Source organism: Lycium barbarum, chromosome 8 (assembly GCF_019175385.1).
Source record: "Lycium barbarum isolate Lr01 chromosome 8, ASM1917538v2, whole genome shotgun sequence".
Taxonomy (NCBI): domain Eukaryota; kingdom Viridiplantae; phylum Streptophyta; class Magnoliopsida; order Solanales; family Solanaceae; genus Lycium; species Lycium barbarum.
The window spans coordinates 113,553,990-113,570,342 of NC_083344.1; the positions used below are offsets into that span (position 1 = coordinate 113,553,990).

Consider the following 16,353-nt stretch of genomic DNA (forward strand, 5'->3'; position numbering starts at 1 on the left):
TGGGGAGTCAACTATACATTTTTCTGCAATGGTGAGAAATATAATAATTTTTAAAAGTTCAAATATTAGTCGAACAGTAGCATGAGAAAGAGCCGAATAAATGAGACGATATTAATAGGTAATCCCTAAATCAATTGGTTTCAACTTTCAACACTTTGGAAGGATGAGGGATCATTTGAATGACAACTTTAAGAACAAGATAAAAGGAAGTAAATTGTTACTCTTTTGTCCCTTTTCTTTCTTTCTTTCTTTTTGATTAGTAGGAATTAATCAGGAAGGAGTTTACTTTCTAGTTTCTACACATTGAAAGTTTAAATAATATGAAAAACAATCAGAACGTTTTAATGTACTCACCTGTTTCAAAAAGATTGTTTTAGTTTGACTTTACACAAAGTTTAAGAAATAAAGAAAGACTTTTGAAATGTCTGGTCCAAAACAAGCCTTAGATATTTGTGTAACTGTAATCTCATAAAGTTAAATTATTTCTAAATATAGAAATGTTTCAATCTTTTTAGGACAAACTAGTAAGGAAAGAAAGACAACCTTTTTGGGACGGAGGGAGTACGTTAAAACGCTCTGATTGTTTTTCATATTATTTAAACTTTCAATGTGTAGAAACTAGAAAGTAAACTCCTTCCTGATTAATTCCTACTAATCAAAAAGAAAGAAAGAAAAAGGACAAAAGAGTAACAATTTACTTCCTTTTATCTTGTTCTTAAAGTTGTCATTCAAATGATCCCTCATCCTTCCAAAGTGTTGAAAGTTGAAACCAATTGATTTAGGGATTACGTATTAATATCGTCTCATTTATTCGGCTCTTTCTCATGCTACTGTTTGACTAATATTTGAACTTCATCAGTACGTTTAGTCCTTCTAAATTGATTCATCTGCTGCTGCGGAACCAGAATCGGTTTTTTCAGATAAAGCTTCAAGTAAGGTTACCCCCCCCCCCCCCCCCCCCCCAGGATTCGCTGGATGGCCGGTACCAGAAACCAAACAAGAGATGGAATTAAAAAAATATATAGTTGACTCCCCAGGCTAACTTATCTGTTATTGTTTCTGCCCGTTTTACACTGAAAATGGAGAATTGGCTTCTCTCCAGTTTGAACGAATTGAATAACCATTTCTTTTTACTTGGAAAAGTCAGAAATATTGGTAGTTATATGTAATTATATATTTATCATGCTAAGTTAGATGAAGGCTTGATCACATTTGATGGAAAATTACTTTTTCTAAGTACAAGAATATAAATTGCTCAAGAATTAAAACTAAATAGGAATATGGGGCAAATGGGATAATTACACGAGAGAAAATTTCCTAACTAACATTAATGTGAAAGAGGGAGATTTTGGGAAAAGAAATGTAAGCTGCAATTTTATGTTGGAATCTTTTGATAATGATGTTTATAAAAATTGACAAGGTCCAATCTTCATCGTGGTGGTCCCAACACTTGTGTCTATAACTACGACAAGAGTGACAAAAGATTTACGTTGAACTTAATTGGACTCAATCAATAAACAACAGTAGTTTAAGTTTATTTGGACTTTATACTTCTTCCCAAAATGGTGGACAGTTATGTGTTCAATGATGTTGAAGCAGTCCATAAAATTAGATTGCCTAAGTTTACTTGTTCAGAATTTATATGAAACACATATACTGTTAGAAAATATTTTATAAATGGCCTAATTTCAAATGTTATGGAATGCTATCAGAAAATATTTTCATATGAATTAAGTACATGATTTTACGTGGAAAACTATTTTTCTAAACCTTTTCCAGTGTTTTCTGAGTTGCTAGATAACTTATACTAATAGTAGAATGTTGGGAATGCAGTGCGGAAATAGTGTTTTTTTTTTTTAACAAAGGAACCGCATGCCACAACTCTTCGGTGAGCACAAGGTAAATCCCATTTCAGTATAATAGTCCGTAAACCGCACAGAAAAGGTAAATTGGCACTAGGCAAATCCCGTGCAACGAGTTCGACTGAAAAAACATGCAGAAGATTTCAAACCTAAGAAGCTAAGACCCCTTATTTAGGAGATAACCTGCTCAACCAATTCGGCCACCTTCACAGAGGAGACAGTGTTTCGGTGATAATTATTATCATTATTATTTGAACATGTACAATAATATTTACATGTCGGCTTAAGAAAGTGTTGTGGAGTAAGAGTCAAGATAGTCATAGAAAAAAACGAACCACACAATAAAAAATTGATTTAAGGGAGACATTTTGGACCATATCAAACAAATCCCCAATATGCTTTTCTCCAGAAGCTGTACAAGAAGAGCTGGTCTCAGATGTACCTTTTTTTTTAGTCAGTCTCAAAAAGAACGATATCTCTCTATGTTTAGTAGTAATAATTTAATTTTAAAATTTTCAATTTACCCTTAATGAAGTAATTTATTCACATAAATATTTAGGGCTTATTTAAATCACAAGTTTCAAAAGTCTTTCATTCATTCTTAAACTCCATGTACAATCAAGTTCAATCACATGAATTGGGACCGACGGAATATCTTTTTCTTCCGTTTTCTATTTTTTATCAAGATTTGTGGTGCCCTTACTACATCATCCATATGAAAGCATGCATGAAAGGTTCCATTTACTATATATTCATATGCATGAAGAGTTGATTAGAAAAATAATTGGAGAGAGAGAAGTCTTCCATCTTCTAGGTAAAGTCTAGGGTTTGATTTTTCCATATGTTCTACTTGGAATATTTCTCTTGTATAGTATAGTATAGTTCTCAAATAGAAAGAAGAATAAGTAGAAGTATGCTCAAAAATTTATTTCTTCCTTTCCTTCTTATTAGGACAAACTAGTAATTAAGAGTAGCTAGACCTATTACCAAGTATGATGGAGAATAGTGGTGGCACTGAATTTTCAAAGACAGGCCCTTATTCAGACAAAAATGAAGACGAGGACGAGAACACTTCGATGAAATTACCTAACAAGGATGGATCAGGAAGCTCAAGCACCAGTACTGTTGAAGAGAGTGAAAAGAAGTTCTCCGTGAGACCTTATGTTCGATCTAAGATGGTTAGACTCCGATGGACACCTGATCTCCATCGTCGTTTTCTTCATGCTGTGGAAAGACTTGGTGGACACGATAGTAAGTTTCTAGAATTTCCTTGATCGTTGTTTGGGCTTTTTGCTCTATAATTATTAGCTATCAGGTATCAGAAATTCACTGACCCAACTGATCTTGATTCACGTTAAATAGGCCTATTTAGAGGAAATAAGGATGAGTTTTTGAGTTTCCAATTGATCTAAATATCAGAATTAGGGAAATCCACCTTTTGTTAATTAAATGTTTATGTTTCTTCTTCACTTTCCTTTTGGTTCAGGAGCAACACCAAAATTAGTTCTTCAATTGATGGACATAAAAGGACTCAACATTGCTCATGTCAAGAGCCATTTGCAGGTAAATTAAGTGCCTAACTAAAAAAAAAACACGTATCTAAAAGATTTCTTGATTCATACAAATTCATGAAACAACTATAACCTTATTCTCATGAATTCAATATAATTAGCTTCATATAAGCTGCTACACCTTTTCCTACACCTTTTCTGATTACTTGTTTTGTTATGTGATCTAATTTGTCTTTTTACATAGATGTATAGAAGCAAGAAGATTGATGATCCAGCTCAAGGTATACTGTTATCTTTTTTGTCTTTTTTTTTTTTTTTTTTTTTTTAAACTTACAAATTTAGGTTTTTTGTAGTAAATCTTTCTAATCTTAAGTCCTTTATCTAGCAGGGACTACAAATCATCACACGCTTTTTATGGAAGGTGGAGATCCATACATCTACAACTTCAATCAACTCCCTATGCTCTCAAGCTTCAATCAAAGGTTCAATTCCCCTTTTAGGTATGCAAATTGATTTAGCTGCACACTTGAAAGATAGCCTATAAATACACGGAAATGGCTGGATATATAATTGGTTTATATGGGTCCTTCTTGTGTGAAAGCACACAGAGAAAAACGACATTTATGTACAAATCCATAAATACACCTTAATTACAAGAGTTGGAATTGGTTATATGAATCTTACTCTTCATGTCACCCCATTTAAGTCCGTTGCGGTCCAAATCAAAGTATACTAATACGAGAGATTTTTAATTTACTCTTTTTCCCAGATATGGAGATGCTTCTTTGAGGAATTGCCAAGATAACTTGATGCATAGCTCCACAATGGGACAAAGCACAATTGACAAGGCCAGAACAAGATTTTACACTACTCTCAATGAGAGGATCTCTCGCAGCAACCACCTTGATAAGCTCACTCCATTATTCCAGATAGCTGCAAAATCTCAAGCAAGAATATTGAATCCTTTGAAAAGGAAGGCTATGGATTGTGACCTAATTGACCTGAATTTATCTCTAGGAGTAAAGCAAAAAAATAACAGCCATGATGATGATGATGATGGGAGTACTTTAACATTGTCATTGTCTTCACAAATATCTCCTTCAAGATTGAAAGAAGATGGTAATTATGCTACAATTGAAAATGCAAGAAGAGGGGCAAGTACTCTTGATCTGACTCTATGAATGTGACATGATGATTCTAAGTGAGATCTTGAGGTACTTGTTTCTGAGATTAATGCATTTTGTTGAGAATCTCTTTGTACCATTTACAAAGGTAATATTACTACTCTAATGTTTCATTTTATGTGTCTTAGTTTAACTGTGCACAAAGTTTAAAAGAAATCGGAAAGAATTTTGGACCTTGTGGTACTTTATTAAAGACGTGTTTAATGTATCAAAATGCCCTTAAATCTTATGGTCCTAAATATGTCATTGCAATGTTGGAAGTAAAAAGTTACTAAATATAAAATGTGACATTCTTTTTCAAACAGACTAAAAAAAAAAGTAACACACATAAATTGAAATAGAGCGATTATATTTTAATAGTAATTGTTCTAGTGTTTTGCTGGAACAACCTACTTCGTGACATGTGTGGAAATTTAGCTCCAACTTTGCCATATAGGTTTGGTGTTTTGAGAGAACATAAAGAAATGGATTTTCATCATTTAGTCTGCTTCTCAAAATAACAAAGATTATCTTTATGAAGAAAGTGACAAAATGAATAAGGGATCATGAGGATCACCAGATCTTGATAGGAAGAAAGTTATGGGTATTTGTGCTGGAATATAGTGTCTGAATCTTAGCATAAGATGTGTGTAAAGCTATCATGAAACTTCCCTTCTATTGATTATTCTAAATATACTAAGCTACAAAATTCATCTTTCGAAGCTGAAACCTACTTCAAGAAAAAACAATTATTCTATTTAAAAGAAATATTTTGTTGCTCGAGCCTTGATAATAAATTGGAAGAGCATTTCTAGGCTCAGAACAGGATGTTTGTATTGTATAGAAAAGGACAAAATGTTCAACCACATTGTAGACTTCACATCTGAAGTTGTAATTCCAAGATTACAGGTATTGTCAGCAAGAATCTTTCTTATAATACCTTGGCCCTTAATTATATGGACTCTTCACGAATACCATATGCCAGAAACAAAAAAAAACAAAAAAAAAACAAAAAAAAACAAAAAAAAAACATTTCTTTGAACAAAGGGTATTGAATGTTATGCATAATTTTTAAAAGATCCAATGAGCGAAGAATATTGTTCTACTCTTTCGTCCGGAATATTGAGTTTATGAATTCTGAATTCTAGAAAAAATAATTATTATAGATTTTGAATAAATAATTTACACATATTAAATATTATTGGATTTTATAATATAAATACAGGGTTTGAGCCAAAGCTATATATTAAATTTTACCAATGTAACCTATGGAATATTGTAGGGTAATTAACATGTCAAATCTAAGCTAAGTAAACATTATATTAATACTTCCTGCGAATTTTTTTAATTATTATATGAATTACTTTGATGAGATACGAAGTTTAAAAATGTAAATTCGATTTTTAAATTTTTGTCATCTTAAATAAAATGCGTGTATAACATATCCAAAATACTCTTCGAATTTGGTCTTGTTAAACATGTCATATATATCATTCTTATAAGGAAGTCTTATTAAAACTAATTCTTTCTCTATATATATGCGCGATAGAGCATGAACAAAAAATGAAGGATTCAAGTCCATTTTAACAAAATCATCTGTTCACATCTTTTCTAAATTCAAACATTTGGAAATGTCTTGATAAAGAAAGGAGAAACAGCGTGTTCTTTGGGCCATATGGAGGAACCATCAGCATTACAAACCATATGTGTTTCATCTAGACGCATTTTTTTCCAAAGGAAACCATCCTGGATCTTCCTAAAGCATTCTCAATGAAAGTGATTAATTTGACTAAAATTAAGGTACCTCAAGCAGGTACCTAGGTAAGTGATAAATTCCTAAAAGAAAGTAATGAACAGCCGAGAAGCCAAGTGAAAATATATACAGCTTTGCAGAAAGAAATAGTGAAAACATAGTAAGTACTCCTTCTATCCCAATTCATGTTTCAATTTTTGCTACCCATATTCAAATTGCACAAACTTTGTCCAGCATTCTAAGACATATTTTTTTACCAAATTGATATAAGAAAAGTTGCAACTAATAGTATTTTCATGTCGTATTCAAATATACTAATCCAATTTAGCTTCTAAATTTATTCAAATTGACTATTAAAAAACGAAAAGTATTACATAAATTAGGACGGGAGGGACTAGTTATCAATATATCATTGACACGGGAATAAAAATGCATCAGATTTGAAAATCCACACCTTTTGTGTTGTATACGAATTGCTTAGGGTTTTCATTCATGCTTCTTATAGGCCCCTTGGTATCGTGTGTAACATTTTATGCACTGTGCTCTTCAGCCAAAACAAAATAAATATTTTTGGCCCATGCAGGTCTCGAACCTGCGACCTTCGCGTTATTAGCACGACGCTCTAACCAACTGAGCTAATGGGCCATTTGATTGTTTCATGCATTTATACTATTTTAATTACTCCTAACTATGGGCTAATGCCATCATTAGTGCATTGCCCACAGACGGTCATCTAGCTCATAGTCATAACCCTAGAATTTCAAATTATGTTATGTATTTATAGATATAATTGATCATTTATCCAATTTTCGTACCTTTTTGAGATAAACAATACTTTTCTAGAGAATGTTACTATATATTTCAAAAATTCAATTCATCTTTCAATAATATTAAAGGTGACTTTAGTTTTCAAGCTATTGAACAATCGTATGCACTTTTTCTATTTGGAAATTGGGATGGAAATGTACTCCTTAATTAATTTAATGGGTGACGCGATGGTGCTTCTATGATAAATAAATACCGCCAAATGCAGAGTACAGAACATTGATAGGAGCCAAACACCAAAGAAATTAAGTACTTGTCCACTAGGCTGTAAAAATTACAAACTGTATGAGTAAATCAGTTAATTTCCTGGAAATATTATGAACAACCTCAAATTTATTACATTACAAAGAAATGAAATCAGTCGTTATTTGCCTAAAAACAATACTAAACGTAATACTACATCACGAAGTATTAGCTAAAAGGAAGAAATATTCATGGTGGATACAGAGTTGGCTGAATATTAATGTGGACTCAAAGGCGTGAAGCAAGTAATATTTGAAAATTATTTCAAGAATGTGCATTCCCTCCTCTTCTAGAACTAAATAACCTCCTCCCTTCACTTCTTTTAACTTTTCAGGCCTGATTAAACTAATTTAGTGAAATTCAGGTAAAGCGACACAATTCAAAATCCTGGAGTACGAGAAGGAACACCCCCTCAAAAAAAAAAAAAAAAAAAAAAAAGATAAATAAAGAAAATGACAAGAAAGAACCATTCTTATCTGTTTATACAAAGATAGGACGTCCTTCTTAAGCATCAAATCTAGATAAAAACTGCTGAAAAAAATCTAGATAATAAACTAAAGTAAAATTGATTCTAGAAAACTATAATTAAGAAGAAATAAGGTTTATGGTGTCCCACGTCCGATGCTTGGACAGATTTAGTAGACTGGTACTGTAGGTATGGATTCATTTGAACGCATAATTTTTATTCTAGACCTGAATTTTATTTGTGTAAACAACATTGGAATTACAAAAAAATATTGAATTATGAACACAAAATTCAAACAAGATGACGGGGTCAATGAATAACATTGAATCCTGAAATCATAAAATTAAAATCCTGAATCTATTTGTGCTCTATCAACCTCGCCTAGATGGCGATGCACCGGCTTACTTGACATAGGAAATATCGGATGATTTGTCGATGGAACCACTTCCTCCATTGGACTCCTATTAGACTTTGGAGTACAATTAGGATGTAAATGCTTCATACACAAAAATACAATCATAGACAGTAGAAAAATGGTAAAGAGAAGTACAAGTGCGGCCAACATTATTTGGCCGTGGACAGCAAAACTATGATCTCCAGAAAACATCACCAGCCTATCATCCTTCCTAGGAAATATTCCATCTGGAGCTATGGATGGCGATTCTTGAGAGGAAGACATCTTTTAAAGATAATTACGATTAAAAAAGTGGCGTGCGTGTAGTTATTTCTTGGTAGGCATTAGAGATTTATAACACTAGTTTCTTGTCTTGTCATGCAGTGGGATGGGTCACCATATTTTCTTGAAAAACGACTCATAATTGATTTTGAAGTAACTTGGGATTCTCCTTGAGAGAATATAGTTTGAATTAGAGCCGAATGCCGATGTCTTTTTTATATATATATATATATATATATATATATATATATATATGACTGGTACCAGAGTTAGACACATCTCAGTTCGTTGTTTACCCGATATTAGTGGACCCTATGTTATATTGTCCACATTTCAGATATTCAGTACTAGAGCATGCTAGGGGTGTTGGAGTGATGGAGTCCCATTGATGGATTTAAGCATACTTGATCTCTTTATATAGTCTTGAACAATCATCTATACATGAGCTAGTGTTTGAGGTAGAACTAGGCTCAATATCCATTTCTTTAACAAAAGCCAATTGATTGATTTTGATGCAGCTTGAGATTCTTTTTTAGAGAATATATATAGTGTGAGATAAAATAAAATTAAAAAGCAAAAGGAAGCACGTGAAATGGTTTCATTTTTAAAATTTGGGAAAAGGACCAAAAGGAGGTCAATGTCACCACAGAATTGGGCCATGATGAAGTACTCGGAAGGAATAATATTTCAACAGCTAGATCTATGGTACTAAGGCATCAGACAAATGCTGGAAATGATGGATATCAAATCTGAAGCTTGTATTTAGAAAAAGTGGAAACTGATATTGTATACTATCTTTTAGAAGCTTCAAGTGTTGGAAATCTCATTGGAATTCTCATAGTTTGAGGCGTATTAAGGTTATTGTTCTTAAGAATGTTTCATCATCGGTAATGATGTATTCCTAGATTTCAACAAGTTCTTTTAGTATAAAATTAGGAACATAAATTAACGAAGATTTAGTAAACTCAACAGAAAAAATTAGACTATTTTCTATATTCTCGGTGTACCTCGCAAATGAATGGATGAATAAATATTATCGTAATAGTCCAATGGTTACAAATTTGAAAAATTGATGGTTCATTATGTGAACTTAAATCACACTTAATATCTAAATGAATTTAGATATTTTTTTAATAATCATGAATCCAAATAATTTTTGAAGATACCATATTCAACCATTTTTCTAACATCAAGTGCCTTGTATATACAAAAAAATTGTGTAGTATGTGAAAATGTCTACCTCATTATGAACCTTGTATAAAACGGAAGAAAATAACCTTACAAAAATCTCACCTATTACATTTATCGAATATCTATGTTATTTTTTAGTAATTCTCTTATATAAATGGTCAGATAATTAAAATAATATTTATAATGCACCAATCAAAATTGTTTGCAATTTTCAAATCAAGATTTTCAAATTGCCTTCACCATACAGGCTCACCGCCCATATCCGTTGTCCAACCAATCAACCTTTAGTTCTTTTTTCTTATTTCTATTTTATTATTATTTGGCTAGGTCCCACAACAACATGTTAAGATCTATAGAAATATATAGGGAAGACCACACAAAATACCCCTAAAATGTAAAATATTTATCCGGTCTTGTCCCTTTCTAAATTAATTTCATTCAAAATTCAGCCGACTGAAAATATTTACCCAAGTACGCCCTCATCCAAAACCCTTCTCAATGATATATATATATATATATATATATATATATATATATATACCATGATGGTATTATAGAGGACTGAGAGAATGTCTCATTGAAGGACGACTAAAGCAGTTTTCCATGGTTCCATCTCAGTATATGATATATATTATGATGGTATCATGGAAGACTAAGGAGTGTCTCGTTGAAGGATTTGAAGCAGTTATCTATGATAATGTCTCAGTATATGTATATAAGATGATGACACCATTAAGGTTTTCTTAGAATTGTGTATTTTTTGAATAAATGAACATGATCCTCAATGATACCATGTCAATATACAATATATGTCATATGGGTTTCATAGAGGGTTGATGAGTGTTTTTGAAGAAATGAAAAAAATCCTCTGTGATAACATTATGGTAAATAAAGAGACATTGTGATACCATAGCTTTGGGGACATTTCGGATAAATAGTTCGAGGGCATGAAAATAAGTGGAGTACATAATTATTTTATTGGCAAACTTACAGGAATGACTACCTTATTATAGGTTCTTACCATTAGTAACTACCATTTAATTTATTACATTTCGTAGCTACCTTTTAGTTAATTACCATATGTATTGCGTGTATTTTACAGTATAGTAAATAGACTCAGAAGCTGTAACCAGTAAAACAGATCCCTTAGAAATAGGCATTTAATTTGGTCTTAAATGGGAAAATATATTTCATAATAATATCTTTCATAATCTGCTCCACAAAATTAGCTTCCATTTCCATATTCTTCACGATTCTCCTTCTCTCCACCCATCTTTTTCAAATGCAACGTAAAATTCAAAAAATCAAACCAGTCAACTGCAGAGCAAATACAGCAAAACAGCAAAATACGATCATTCTAATGGTAATTCGAAAGTACCTTTTTTTTTTTTAATAAAAACACTGAAAATGTATTTTAGATTGGCATTGGTTTTTGTAGTTTTTTTACTTTTTATTTGTCAAACCTTGCTAAGTTCCTTCGTCTTTGAATTCCTCTTCAATGACGAGCTTCAAATAAATGTGTTATATGTTCGGCAAAAAACTGAATGTAGTATCTTTGTGTTGTATGTTTGTTGGGTATTTGACCAGTGATGAAGTGTGTGTTGAAAACATATACATTCTGTTTTCGTATTTATGTAGTTTGTTTCAATTTATGAATACATGAATCTTGGTGTTTTTGTTGTGTTGTTGTTTTCCCATCCCAAATACATTAATAAATACGATGTCTTTGTATGTATTTTTGTATTTGAGACAGTGTGTTGTATATCTCTTATGTTTGTCACGAGTGTTAATGTATTTGGAATACAGTATAGAATGGATTGCTATATATATAATTCTGTAGGTTATATGTATTTGGTAGACTGTTTCTTGTGTTCATTATGATATGAACTGGTGTGTTCGAAACTATGTGCGTATTTGATAAACACAGTTTCTGCTTCAAATATGTTTCAAGATGTGTATATTTAGCTGTGTGTATTTATGTATCTGAGATAGTGTTTTCATAAGCTAACTCAAATACATAAATGTTAATGTATTTGAAAATCTATATGTAGTAGGTTTGTGTATTTAATTTTGTATATTATTTTATAATGTATTTCAGGTTGTATTCAATCTCAACTAATTCATTCATTTTGAGTACAAGAATGTCCACTATATCGTTGTTGATAAGACACTCAGGTAATTGGAACAATGAAAACTGCTATGTGAATTTCAAAATCGATGCAGTGGCGTTTAAAGAATATTCGACATATATTGATTTATTACAAGCAGTTGCAACTCAGCTGAATATAGACATGCAACTGAAAAACATATACATCAAATACATAGTTGAAGCTAACGATACGCCAATGGAAATACATAAATGATATGAGTGTTAGGGTGTATGTGAAGAATTGAAGAAAGAGAACAAACAGTTAGCGATGTATCCTTTGTGCATAACTACAACTGATAAAAGCGTTGATACTTGTGTATCTGGTGAAAGTTATATTGAAGGAGGATTTTTGCAAATTGGTTACATAAAACAAACAAATGCTATGGAAACAGTAGTGAGTGGAGACTTAGCTTCTTCAAGTTGTGGCAATGCCGCGGTATGTGCAGGTAATAGACTTCCTTTAGCATATGGTGTGATAGATTCAGAAAATGACAGGTCTTGGACGTGGTTCTTTGAGCGATTTAGGGAAGCGTATGGTGTGAGAGAGAACATGTGTATTGTTTCCGATAGGCATGAAAGCATAAACAAAGCTGTTTCTAGAATCTATCCGAATGTGCCGCATTATGCATGCATATGACATCTTTGGGGTAACGTATGTAAGAAGTATAAGAAGAGCCATGATGTGTTGAGTCCCGTGTTTTATGCAATGGCAAAAGCGTACACGCAGGAAGATTTTGATGAGCTTATGGGCAAAGTTGAGAAGGCAGATTTTCAGGTGGCAGAGTATTTGGAATTGGCTGGAAGAGAGAAGTAGGCTAGAGTGTATGCAACTGCTAACCGAGGGTGGAAAATGACTTCAAACATAGCAGAGTGTATTAATCGTCACCTTGTAGCAGCAAGAGAGCTTCCTATATTTGATTTTCTAGAAGAAGTGAGGAAGATGTTTGGAAGATTGAATTATAATAACCAGAAAAATAGTACATACACGTTCACAACACTCGGTAAAAAGTTTCAGGAGATGTTGTCAATAAATGAGTATCTATGTTTACGTATGACGGTATGTTTCTTTTCAAATTGCTTAAGTATGTTCGATTGAGATTCATTTTATGTTCGTTGTAGTTGATATAGTTATCATATGGAATCTGTGAGATCTATGTGAAAATGATAACATGTATTTATTAGTTGAATAAGTATTTTGATTCTATTACATTACTGTATTTGTTGTATTTAATTATATGCAGTCTGGATATGTGTGTCAAATATTTTCACATATTTGGTGTATGTAACTAGATTGATCAAATACAATTAGTCAGCTATGAATAATAATTAGCAATATGTTTATGACTATAATGGTTTAATCTTTGCAATCATGAACTTATGTGTTTTTGATGTATCTGAAGTATGTTTTTGTTGATTTTGACTGATATGTTGTAGGCCGAACCATCAACCGAATACTTGTACACGGTATATGATGCAGGAAGGCGTTTCATCGTTAACTTGGACAACAAAACGTGCAGTTGTCGGATGTTTCAAATAGACGAAATTCCATGCCTACATGCATGGGCTGTCATTAAGAAGAAAAATCTAATGGCTGATGATTACTGTTCTGAATTGTTCAAATCGCACACCGTGGTGAAGACGTATGATGTCGTCGTGGATCCTCTCCCTGACGAGCGGGAATGGAATATTCCAACATACATATCAGAGGATGTTGTTTTTCCACCAAGATACAAGAGACCTCCTGGTAGGCCGAAGAAAAAACGTGATAAGCCGTTATTTGAATTGCTTCTTGGAAAAAAGAGACATACTTGCAGTACTTGTGGACAGACTGGACAAAATAGACGATCTTGTAGTAATGCTCCTAGAAGGAAATAATTATTTTTTTGTTTGTAGAAGTTTAGATTTGTTAGACTAAATACACTGTTGGTTTGCATTTTTTTTTTTGAATGAAAAATGAAATCTGTTTCACGTACTACTTGTGTGATATCTTCATTTAGAATTGTATTGAATAGTTATCTTTAAATTCATTCACAAATGAATATAAAAGGCAGCATCAGTTCTTTTAAAAAAAAAAACAGTTACTATATTTTAATGTGTAATAATGGTGCCAAAATACATCAAATATATATAATGTAGAAAGTGTATCTGACTCTGCCATCTTAATAAGTTGCAGATGTATTTGAAATATGTTGATGTTTATAGGTTGGGCGAATTCAAATACATATAGCAAGATATACACATTCATATAAATTGAACTAACAAAATCACACAATGGTCACTGTATATTAGAATGTAGGCAGATTTACACATTCATCCAATAAATATTCACCGTATATTAAAATGTATTATTGATTCCAACATACATCAAATACATGTAATTTAATCAGTGTATCTGAAAAAACTTGCAGATGTATTTGAAATATGTTAATGTTTATGGGTTTGGCGTTTTCAAATACATATAACACCCTTGTTTCAATATCTAAATACGCGTACGTATTTATAGTGTACCTCACTTAGTCGCTTCCGAGAGATAGCTAGATATACACATCCATCTAAATTCCCAAAATAAAATCACACAACTTTGATAAATTAGAGTAAGCTTAAATGTTCCAGTTAAAATTTAAGTATAATGATAAGATAGTCTTAAACTAACTAAAGCTAAAATATTTGCTTTCAAAATAGCCATAGTCTGAAATTACAATTAAATATTCCTACATCAATCCTAAGTAATATCAATTCTGACAGCTTTGCCATAATCCACTGCTGGCCTAACTTGTTTTGGTGGCGCCTCAATGTCGCTCATAGCATGTTCATCGATCTTCCGTGCAGCATAGTCCCAAAGGAGTGCGCCATACCTAGTGCAGATCATTGTTGCATCGATTTGTGCTGGGATACCTTCACCAGTGCTTAGATATTCAGTGAACACTGCTACGTATGCACCACAATCCCTGGTAAGGTATAAAAGATGTAGAATTATTAGAATGAACCCCATATATGAAAAATTGCAATACATTAAAATATACATACATGCTGGTAGTGTCTTGCTGCGGCAGATTTTCTACATACTCCACTTGAAGGTTCTCATTCTGTGTCATGTCCGTATTAGCTGGATGATTCTGCCAATTTATGCCAGTTTTTTTAGTGTAGAATCCACTTATGTGTAGATAATGTGGCAGGAGGGCAACAAGCTTTTGTACTTCCTTTCTAACAACGGCATTGTGGCCTGCGCTGCCTCGGTATGAGTTGTACACATAAAGTAGCCTGTCGTACCGAAAAGAAACATTAAAAACTGAGTGTATTTGGAAAAAAAAAATAGGCAACCAGATACACTGGATAGTTTTACAGATACATAAAATACACTCTGAATGCCAACAATGATTATCCGAAAAGAGTATACATATATATATGACTCATTAAAACTCAGTCGAAACTGAAAATACTTAACTAATAAAAAATATATACATAAAATACCTGTCATTGAATGAGAGTACGACCAAAATCCAATGATTATCCTCTTTAATGTTGACAGGTATAAAAATATTGTCAACTGAATGCCAAGGGACATTTGCATGCAATCTGTAGCCCTTAACATATTGACATATATCGTCTTCTTCGTTGGCTACATTGGGTCCAGTTTCCGGGTTGTTGTATGCAAGATATGTTTGATTAACCTTTCGCATGAAGAGACAATCAACTGTTGTGTATTTGAAATTGCTCCTTCTGTCATACTTTCCTTTCTTTCGCAAGTAGTAGAAAATCACGTCAATGTGCTGAAAATCGAAACACATAAACATTAAAAACATCAAAAACATAAATCTTAAAACAATGGAATCTTGTATTTTATGTATCTATATCTTTATTGAACCTCATCATTCCACGGCTGGCCACTCATTGATAACTGGTAGAACCAGTTTTTGTTCTCTAATGCTGCATGCCGAGGTATTTCCCAAATATAGTCTTGGAAAAGAGTTCAAACTGTCTATCCGTAAGCTTGTCCTTCAATTCTTTTTTAACTATCGGGTTCATGTAAGAAGCATATCGTATTGCATGACTGGGCGGATATTGTACAAAGAATTTAACATCCTGTATAAATACAAGTAGTTAACTAAAAAGAAGACACAACAAATATATGTATACGAATATCATAAGAAACTGGTGAAGAAATTTATGAGGTTCTCATAAAACTGATCAATTTTACACAGTAAAATTGCTTAAGTATGTGGTTCTCAATTCATCAATTTTTCAAATAAATACATCACATACATTGAAAATGGTTCCAGGTTCTTCAATTTTCCAAATTCAAATACATGATTCTCAGTTCACCAACCTTTTCAAATACTCAGCAAATTTCCAAATATGGGATTCCAGTTCATCAATTTTCCAATTTTCCAAATACATAACATAAGATACACAGAACAAAATGATTCTCAGTTCATCAATTATCCAAATACATAACATACATTCAAAAAAATACGATTCTCAGTTCATAAATTTTCCAAATACTCAGCAAATTT

General features: G+C 32.4%; 2 protein-coding genes and 1 non-coding gene across 3 annotated transcripts; 2 read left to right on the forward strand and 1 right to left on the reverse strand.

Moving 5' to 3' along the window:
* Window positions 1–2,661: 2,661 nt before the first annotated feature.
* Window positions 2,662–4,771, forward strand: LOC132605300 (myb family transcription factor MPH1). The gene is made up of 5 exons (XM_060318497.1): window positions 2,662–3,113; window positions 3,349–3,425; window positions 3,618–3,654; window positions 3,762–3,873; window positions 4,143–4,771. The coding sequence occupies exons 1-5, from the start codon at window positions 2,855–2,857 to the stop codon at window positions 4,552–4,554; spliced, it is 897 nt and encodes a 298-aa protein (XP_060174480.1). The 5' UTR covers window positions 2,662–2,854; the 3' UTR covers window positions 4,555–4,771.
* A 2,089-nt stretch (window positions 4,772–6,860) lies between these two features.
* On the reverse strand, window positions 6,861–6,934 carry TRNAI-AAU (transfer RNA isoleucine (anticodon AAU)). The gene has a single exon. It is a non-coding gene; the product is annotated as a tRNA-Ile (tRNA).
* Window positions 6,935–12,545: 5,611 nt separating this feature from the next.
* LOC132608147 (uncharacterized) lies at window positions 12,546–13,714 on the forward strand. Its single transcript, XM_060322225.1, has 3 exons — window positions 12,546–12,649; window positions 13,081–13,117; window positions 13,274–13,714. The coding sequence occupies exons 1-3, from the start codon at window positions 12,546–12,548 to the stop codon at window positions 13,712–13,714; spliced, it is 582 nt and encodes a 193-aa protein (XP_060178208.1).
* The last annotated feature ends 2,639 nt before the right edge of the window (window positions 13,715–16,353 follow it).

What these genes read in the sequence shown, in the direction of transcription:
- LOC132605300 (XM_060318497.1), top strand. Translation starts at nt 2,855, where the DNA reads ATGATGGAGAATAGTGGTGGCACTGAATTTTCAAAGACAGGCCCTTAT. An exon ending in ATGTCAAGAGCCATTTGCAG is followed by an intron (nt 3,426 to 3,617) that starts GTAAATTAAGTG and finishes CTTTTTACATAG; the next exon opens with ATGTATAGAAGCAAGAAGAT. An exon ending in GATTGATGATCCAGCTCAAG is followed by an intron (nt 3,655 to 3,761) that starts GTATACTGTTAT and finishes TTTATCTAGCAG; the next exon opens with GGACTACAAATCATCACACG.
- LOC132608147 (XM_060322225.1), top strand. Translation starts at nt 12,546, where the DNA reads ATGGCAAAAGCGTACACGCAGGAAGATTTTGATGAGCTTATGGGCAAA. An exon ending in GAATTGGCTGGAAGAGAGAA is followed by an intron (nt 12,650 to 13,080) that starts GTAGGCTAGAGT and finishes AATTATATGCAG; the next exon opens with TCTGGATATGTGTGTCAAAT. An exon ending in AATATTTTCACATATTTGGT is followed by an intron (nt 13,118 to 13,273) that starts GTATGTAACTAG and finishes GATATGTTGTAG; the next exon opens with GCCGAACCATCAACCGAATA.